This window comes from Cibotium barometz, chromosome 51 (genome assembly GCF_041138505.1).
Source record: "Cibotium barometz isolate CiBa-2024 chromosome 51, ASM4113850v1, whole genome shotgun sequence".
NCBI lineage: Eukaryota > Viridiplantae > Streptophyta > Polypodiopsida > Cyatheales > Cibotiaceae > Cibotium > Cibotium barometz.
In genome coordinates, this window is record NC_141096.1 from 22,261,574 (window position 1) to 22,270,983 (window position 9,410).

The window sequence follows — 9,410 nt, forward strand, 5'->3', positions numbered from 1 at the left end:
AGCAGTGTCATCCCTTGTTTCCACAAAACTTGGTCTTTCCGGGTTTTTCATCTCCTTGAACCACTCCCCATGACTCGTCATGTGGTTCGAAGCGCCTGAATCCACATACCATACATTATCTTTTTGTGCTGCATCAACATTTTCAGACATGGCATTCACGACATGCTGCATAACAAACAACCTTTCATTATCCTCATTATTTCTACTTGAGGATGCATAGTTGTTTTGCTGCACTTTCCCATTTTGCATGTCAGCCTGCTTCTTTATAACATTCTGCCTGCACATGTCCAGGCTTACCACAATAATAGCATTCACGTGTATCATTATATTGCCTTTGCCAATTTCCACGGCCTCTTTGACTTCCCCTGCCTGTGAATTTGCCTCTTCCACCTGCGTGTTGTTGTTGTTGTTGTTGATTCTGGGATTGTTGTTGTTGGTGCTGCTGACCATAATTCTGATTACCTGTTCGGCCACCTCCTTGACCGCGTCCACGGCCTCCTCTACCTCGTCCTCTTCCTGAACTCGTGTAGAAGGCCTGTTGCTCTGAACTGTTTTTGCTTTGTGAAGATTGTTGGTCTTCACCCAAGCTCTTCTCTTCGATAATCAGCATAGACACCAAATCTGTAAAGTTGGGAATGTTTTCTCGAGTCTGAATAGACGTCTTGAACGCCTTGTATTGTGGCCCGAGACCACGTAGACAGACCTCCACCTTATCATCATCATCTACTGACACACCAATAGATGCAAGGGATTCCACAATACCCTTTATCTTCAACGCATAGTCATTCACAGACATGCTCTTTTTCTCCACAGTATGAAGTTCATTCTTCAACTGTATCTTGCGTGCCTTGGTATTTGTTTCATAAAGCTTTACCAAGGTGTCCCACGCCTCCTTGGGGGACTTGGCATCCTGAATGTGCCCAATCATGGCGTCCTGTATACTAATGGAGAGCCAATACATAACCTTCCTGGCTCCTTGGTTCCAGTCTTTAAACTGTTTCACATCTGCAGCAGTCGGATTTATATCCGGTATCTCCGGTGCCTCTTCATGCTCACCTTCTATGTAGTCCCAATAGCCCTTTCCCATCAGGAAATTCGTCAACCTGAACCTCCAAGCATGGAAGTTATTCTTATCAAGCTTCTCAGCCACAATCTGAGTTATCCCATCATTTGACATCTTGCCAAATACACAATTTTACCATAACAGCACTCTGGTTTTTCTGCACAAACTGCTGTATTTTCTGCACAGCGGTACTGTAGTACTCTCAAATGTCACAACCAGTGACTTCAATGTGCATACATACACCCAATGGCAACTGTAGACCTCTTTGCAGCACCCACAGTGTCTGCACAGTCAATCTGTCTTCCTGCAGTTCTTAAAACAGAGTTCTGCAGAGAATCGATGACTTACCCGTAGTGCTCGAAATCGCCTGCTTTCTGAAAAACGGAGGTCCAGACGCGCCCGAAACGCGTTTTCGGCCATAAAATCTCAGTCCGATAGGACAGGCCGATAGGAATGTATAGTTGCCCTATAGCTTTACTCCCGTGAAGAAAGCTCCTCAATCAGAGACCGTTTGCCGGTGCCTCCTGTAGAGCTCCCGACAAAGGTGTAGTCACCAACACAATAGGGAAGAGTAGTTGAAGCTCTTACCCTCGTACCGCTTCCTGTGGTTCTCTTGCTTCAGGTCAGCCCTTAGCACGAACCAGGCTCTGATACCATGAAAAGATGCAGGGGGGAAGAGAGCTTGAGCTCTTGCAAGCACACACACACACACTCACAAACCCTAATAGAGAACACACAAGGTGAGAGGCTGAAAATCTTCTTCTTCTCTACTCAACACTCAACACACCATATACAAGATAAGAGTACACATAATATGAAAGGTACTCAACCAATACATACACGGGTTCTCTATAGTGTGAACCCGACTAAATGAGCTGGCGCTATAACTATGCCAGTCTCTAGAATGGCTGTCACACAGCCTGTCACCCCACTGGCCGCATATCTCCCATGATCTCACCAACCATGCCAGTGGTGTAAGTGTGGGGCCTATCCCCCAGGCGGGTCATCAGTGGTGGTGGCCACCGCCTCACTAGACGAGCTCGATATCTCAACAGGGGAGGTGAGGGGGTGGGGGTTTCACAAAAAAATGTACAGTAGCATCGCATTCAACTGAAGGCATTTTGATATAAGGGGTTTTTTAATCCAAACAATAAATATATTTATAGAATGGTTACTTTTATCATTTCAAAATTTATAAAAGGGTTGCATATAAGTTATAAAAATTAGTAGATAAGGAACTTTTTTGCTCTCTAGGCATGCAACATTGTAACCTTTTAAAGTTAGGATTAGCAGAAATTTGAGGATTTCACATATACATTTCTAATTACAATGCTTTTATGATGCTTTTGCGGAGACATCAAAAATGTATCACTAACACCATTTCTTAAGGGAGGCTCGTAAAAGCATTGCAAAATGTTGATGTTTTAAGCAAGGCCCATCACTTTCCCCTTCAAAATTTGACTATCTTTTACAAAGCTTTGCCAAAAAGGCCTCGTTATGCTCTTGTTGTGGGAGATGCCTTTGTAAGCGTGTGCTAATGGTACTAAGAGATTTTGCAGTCTTGAAAAGTAATCTAAATTGTGCAAATCCTTTACACATAAACACTACAAATAGGCAATGTGCACTTGATTCATGTTCACTTCTCCACAAGGCTCGAAACAAAAAAGAAAAGGTAATAAAAAATAGTGTTGATGACATGAACAAAGAAGTAAACATATAGTAACAAAAGCTTGCAAAGTATAAAAAATATATACCAAGAAGTAAACATCTACTGCGAAAAGCTCACAAAAAGTAAACAAAGTATCATGTTGGCCTTTTACTAGTTTGTTTGAACATGAATAATTTATAAGGTTCATGAATAGATACACATGAATTTATACCTAGGTTAGAGTTCATCATTCACTATTGAAAACATGTAGAGTGAATTGGTTTTGGATAGTCTACTTAGATTTAAACACTAAAACTAATCTTTGCTCACACCTAGACCAAATTTAGGTATGCGCTGATTGGGTAGACTTACTTTTTGTGGATACTTCTCATTTGCACATGTTTGTGGTTCCTTAGGACCATGTCTCTTTTTGAGTAGTGGGCTTGTAGAGCCACATTAAGAACTCAATTTTTTAATTAAAGCAAATGAACTCATAACACCCTCTTTTTTTCATTGATAATTTAAGCTTGTTGATTGTTTCAAAGTGTTGTTTCCTAGACAAGCTAGATATGAACCCTTTAAATAATTCTTGAAATGAGAGGGTGAGTGAATACTTATAAAATTTTGAAGAAAAGTGAATGGATAAAGAAGTGAAGAAGTCATGGAAGAAGGAAAGGTAAAGTTGTGGTGAGTGTGATGTGAGGGTGACACATGAATGAAATAGTTTGAAATTCTAGATAAAACAAGATAGGTGGGGTGGAGTTGAATTGAGAGAGAGAGGATGATGATAACATGTGTGCAGCCAAGGTAATGGATCATATTTTATGGACCATATTTTGAGAGAGAGAGAGAGAGAGAAAGAGAGAGAGAGAGGATAAGAATTGTAGATAGAAACGACCACATATCATGAAGAAACATGATAATAGATTTTTCTTTCATTAAATACAATTGAGAAAAATAAAACATACAACCTCATGAGAGAGAGCTAAACATGTTAAATAGTGTTAGGAAGTGAAAGCAACATTTTGTTAGACCACAATCATAGACCTGGGGCCTTACCTACATAGTACACTTTTGGAGCGATTGTTTAATATGAATCAATACTTACCACCTTTGAGGTAACAACATGGTGTATGTGTGTGTCTGTGTGGGATTATTTTTTGGGAGGGAGCGATAACAAAACTCTTCGTTAGTGAGTGAGTGAGTGAGTGAGTGTGAGAGTGTGTGTGTGTGTGTGTGTGCGTGCATGCATGTGCATGTGCGTGTGTGCATAAGTGAGTGTGTGTGTGTGTGTGTGTGTGTGTGCGTGAGAGCGTGTGTTTTTGAGAGAGACTAGGATAAGAAAAGAGACCAATATTATGGTTAAATTCAAAATTTCTATTAATATGCAGTGCATGTAGAGTAATTTTGGGTTAAAAAAACTAGCAGTTTTAAGAGTTTTTTAAATATTTATAAAGTACCCCCTCTAAAAACAATACGGAAAAAACTGGTCTGGTAATATGGGGTTAAAGATTGGGGTAGTGGGATGTGGATGGGGGGCCACATGGGTCTAGTAAATATATGGAGCAGTGTTCGAAAAAAACCCGGGTATAGTGTAATTTGCACTTGCAGATTTTTAAAATTACCTTCAAATTTGAAACTTAAGGGTACAAAAAACCTGCATATTTTGAGGGGTTGTAGAACAAAAACCTTCAAAATTTGAAAATTTTCTTTATAAATAATTTCACAATTTTTAGATGAAGGTTTTTTACTTTTTGAGAAAATAGTTTTTTTCGAACACTGATATGGAGTCGAATTTTAGGAAGGGCCTCAACGCTCGTTTGTGGGGTGGATAAAGCTTCCCACTTGTCAAGCCCACCACCACCTTCCTATAAAGAAAGGTTATTTTCACTATCCACAGGCATGGCATACTTGTGGTAGCACTTTGACGAGCCTTCATCCCCTTTTTTTCTTCTTATACTCCAAGCCCACTTTGCCATATTGTAGCACACTCTGCTGCTCTATCAAGCCCCATCCCTCACAAATTAGGGTATGCTTTCTTTCCTTCTCCATTGATAGAATTTTGTCTCACACACTAGTCTCCTCGTCTCCTCTTCCCTAATTGGGTTTCTCAGGCAATTGAATTATTGACTGCTTCTTTCCTTTTGATTCTACTGGAGGAAGTTTCTGAGTCAATCAGATTATTGACTGGTTCTTTCCTTTTGATTCTGTTGGAGAGGAAGCTCTCTTTTTTGTTGGCTTTTGATTTTTGGACCCTATCATTAGTCTCGTCTGTTAGTCTCGATTACCTTTGTTTCTACCGGGTGCTCGTGGGGTTTTCTGTTTATCTATGTTGTTGTTGTTGCCGGCCGTATGTGTTCGTGTCCTCGTCAGGCTCTTCTGCTATCATGGTCGTCGACTATAATTCTTGTTAGTCGGCCAACTGCCTTTACCAGCTTAGCATATAATTATTAATGTAATCTTGGTAGATTTCCCGATCTGGCTCTGTAATCTATGATTCTAGATTGGATTAGGTTTGAGCGAGGGTTGACTTTTTTTGTGCCCATGAAAGTTTGCGACGTTTCTTCTTGATGCTAGCAGTGTATGATGCGGAGTTTGGGCTTGAATTTCCCTTATTAAACTCTCCTCCTGTGATTAGAGGATGCGTGGTGATCATTACTAATTAGTTTGCTGCTTAATTATTCGGTCAATCAGAGAAAATGGGTCGCTTTGAAAACGAAGGTGCCTACGAGGAAGCCGTGGACGCGCTCAACAACGTGTTGAAGTAGGTCTCTCCACGTTTTCAAAGCTAAATTATGGTTTGTTGATCTGACCATTATTTTATATAGGGGGTTTGATCACATGCTTTTTTTTTTGGGGGGGGGGGGGGGGGGGGGGGGGAATTTTTGCAAGGCGTAGCATTAAATTTTGATGTTTGTAAGGTGTAACGCTTACCATATCCAGAAATTATTGTGTTGCAGGAAATGCCCTCAGCTGAAATCCGTGGCCGCCAAGAAGATTGAAGAGCTGACCAAGGAGCTCTCTCTGGAGGCCAAGGTAGAGCAAGAGGCTAAGGCGGTAGCCCAAGTGGCGCTTCAGCCCCTCGAGAAGATCAAGAAGGGTTTCCAGGAATTTAAGGCTCATTTCAAGTAATTAAATTGTCTGTATCTCCGTGATTATTTCCACTAATCTCCACGATAATTGCTCGCTAGTGTGACCTGCATCTGTTATTTGTCCTACTAATATGATTTCATCCCTTATTTCGTTTAGTGAATCTGGGTCATGCATGGAGGCTTATAATTTGTGCAATTTCACCAACTAATCCGACTTTTCGAGTCTTTCGCTTTTGGAAGCAAAATGTGGATATGATTACATAATTACATAATTGACTTTTAACTGTAGCGCTTTTGACGTTTTCGTGTCACAGGAAAGAGCAGACTTTGTTCAAGGCATTGGCGGAATCTCAGCACCCAAAGGTAATCCAATAAGTGGGGCTATTAATTAAACTTTGTTTTTAATAAATTTGATTTTGCTTCTAAATATAGATGCAAGAGATTACTCTTCTTTTTTCTTTTTTCTTTTTTAAAAAAAAACATGTTTTTTCCTTTTTTTCTACTGCAGTTCATGATAATTGCATGTTCCGACTCTAGAGTGGATCCAGCTGTGATTCTTGGCCTTGAGCTCGGGGAGGCCTTCATCGTGCGCAACGTGGCCAGCTTGGTGCCCCCTCACTCCAAAGGGGTAAATTCCTGGAAAAAAATATAAACCTCACCTCAGTTTTATATACCCCTTTATTTCAATTACTCATCCCTTAAACCCCTTCTTAACTTCAACTTAATTGACTCATCAAAATAAATGTCCTAGTGTGTATCTCCCATTTAATTTCGTTTGCTTACTTATTATTGCTTATAAACCCCCTTTATTTTAATGATGATTCATCCCTTACACCCCTTTCTTATCTTTAATTCCGGTCTTTCTTAATTGCAATGATTAAACGAATGTCCCCCTAATGCCTCCCATTTAATTTCATATACTTGTTATTGCTTAGACATCCATCTTCCTTAATTGGCATGATTAATTAGATGTCCCTCAGACTATATCTACCTTTGGATTTCATTCCTTCATTAAATCTCACATTTGTTGGTCTCTCATTAAACCTCACATTTGGCTTGCAGAGCGGTCATGCTTCGGCAGGCTCTGCCATCGAATATGCGGTGCTGCATTTGAAGGTAGCCTAGGGTTCGTGTAATGTGCTCTTGTGTAGTCGAGCTAATAATCTAGATCTTGCAGGATGAGCTAACTTTTATTCATGTTTGCTCCCTCAGGTGGAGCATATAATGGTGATTGGGCACAGCCGTTGTGGTGGGATCAAGGCCTTGCTTGGCATGAAGGAGGATGGATCTAACAAATTCAGGTTCACTACCATACTCTAGTGTTGAAGTGTGTGTGTGTGCGTGTGTGAGAGAGATTTATTACGTTGGAAAATATATGTGTGTGTGTCTTTTTATCAAAAGTGTGTGTCTTTTTTTGTTATTTTTGAAAAGATGCGAATCTACCTTGGGATGAATGTCCCACGTAGGAAGTTTGTAGTGCCATGGTACTGTTTTAAAAAATAAGTGTCTTTAATTATTGTTTAATTTTTCCTTGGTACTGTATAGCCAAGTTGAGTTAATTATTTTTCGTCAGTAACCCCGAATAGCTACTTTGAGTTTGTTGAATTTATTTGTTTTTGTTTTTGTTTTTTTGGGGGCACAGTGAGTACATAGAAGACTGGATTAGTATTGGCAAGCACGCCTCCAAGAGTACCAAATCCAAGTGTAGCTCCGATTGTTCATTCGAGGACCAATGGTCTTGTTGTGTAAAGGTCAGTCAACATTTAATTAGACTCTCTTCACAAAAGTTCTCGCTTTGACGGGCAAAATGCCCATTTTTGAGTATTTTTGTAGAAGTAAAATACTTGCACTCGTTTTTTTTTTTTGCATTTTGGTCCTAAAAATATTTGCAAAATTTTTAAATGCTTGTAAGAATTACACTATAAAGAAAAACTTGTTATATTTCACCAAACCCATCAATTTTGAAGGGCAGGGTGTCGTCAAAAATCAAGCAAAGTGAAAATTACCCTTTTTAATTCCTCTCTTAACAAATCAAGATTCAATGATGCAATTTCCATATGCATTCCTATTATCCTAGTTCAATGTAAAACATGGTGATTTTTGGAATTGAGTTGAAACATTTTTTTCCACATTTTTTTAAATCTATAAATTATTTTTTAAAAATCCCAATTTAATGCAAAAATGGTGAGTTACATATTGCTCCCATCTTTTTCTTTTTTAAAACTATAAAAAAATCGTGGATAGTGTAATCTATATTTTAATCTTGAACTTTTCACCTTTTTCTATCCTTAAAAGCAATCAATTTTTAAAAAAATCCTAGTGGAAGGTAAAAGTTTGTGATTGAGTGGACTTAAAATTTTCCCCGCTTTGTTTTTTTATATAAGGTATTCTAAAATTCCTAGGGTATGGGCTACCATTTTTTCCACCTTTTTCTATATATAAATGGACAAAAATTTCATCGTCGATGATATGAATTTTGCGATTGAGCGAGAATATATCTGTTGACTAGAAAAAAAAATCTTGCAACAAATGGTTTATATTTTATTTTTAAATATGACAAACGTATTGAGATTTCATACCATCACTTTCCACTATGGGAGTGAGAGATTAGGACCTTGTACCAAACTTTGGGGAGGCATGGGTGCTAAGGAGGGGGTAGAATCTTAGTACTAGGTTTACGAAAAATCAAGGTTTAGTGTCAGGTGAATGGTAAATAGCCTTCAAAATTTTGAAGTAGAAGGTCATCAGAACCTGCAAATTTTAAAATATTTTAGTTATAATATTTTGCTTAAAACCTATATAAAAAAACCTTCAAATAAATGTTTTTCGTGAAACAAAGGGGTCGATACGAAACAAGGGGGCTAAGCCCCCAACAAGGAGACAATGGGTTAACTGAAGTGTGTAAAGAGTGAGAATTGATATTAATAATTCTTTTTTCTCCTTTTTTCCAGGACTGTAATTTGAAGTGTGAGAATGTATATTAAAAAAATTTCCCCCTTTTTTTCTTCTTTTTTTCCAGGACTCTGTGAACGTGTCCCTTTGGAATTGCATGACATATCCCTTTGTGAAGGACGCAGTGCAACAGGAGAAGCTGGCCTTGCACGGAGCCTACTTTGATTTTGTGAATGGAGCCTTCGAGCGTTGGGCTCTCAATTACAAGCTCGACCAGCCCGAATCCTTCTAAACTCATCCCCCCCCCCCGCCGGCCTTTTATCTTGTTTTCTAAAGTGTGGCAAGAATCTCAAAAATTTGTACTCAGCGTGTCTTTCGAGATTCAATGAATCTTGTCTAATCAAAGCCGATTTCTCAATTCTGCTAAAGTCAAAAAAGAAGGTTACCCTTCTTTGCTGTCTTGTCAATTATATAAATTTTCAAGTATAATTTATTTGGTAATCATGTACGATTCAGAAATATACGTATCTCCTCTCCCTGTGCTTGTCTTGTTAATTATACGATTCGTTACACCACCAAATGATTCACAATTAAATGTCTCTTTCCCTATGCGGTCTTGTTAATTATATGATTGGCTACAACACCAAATGATTCACAAATAAATGTGTCTCTCCCAATACTGTCCTTCACATGTCGAAGCTCCTGCCCCAATTCC

General features: G+C 38.9%; 1 protein-coding gene across 1 annotated transcript; it reads left to right on the forward strand.

Annotated features, from left to right (window-relative positions):
• The first annotated feature begins 4,602 nt into the window (after positions 1–4,602).
• LOC147609425 (carbonic anhydrase 2-like) lies at positions 4,603–9,113 on the forward strand. The gene is made up of 9 exons (XM_086787842.1): positions 4,603–4,740; positions 5,406–5,475; positions 5,672–5,839; positions 6,118–6,166; positions 6,312–6,431; positions 6,866–6,919; positions 7,016–7,104; positions 7,446–7,554; positions 8,823–9,113. Exons 2-9 carry the CDS (start codon positions 5,411–5,413, stop codon positions 8,985–8,987), a joined length of 819 nt encoding a protein of 272 aa, XP_086643968.1. The 5' UTR covers positions 4,603–4,740; positions 5,406–5,410; the 3' UTR covers positions 8,988–9,113.
• The last annotated feature ends 297 nt before the right edge of the window (positions 9,114–9,410 follow it).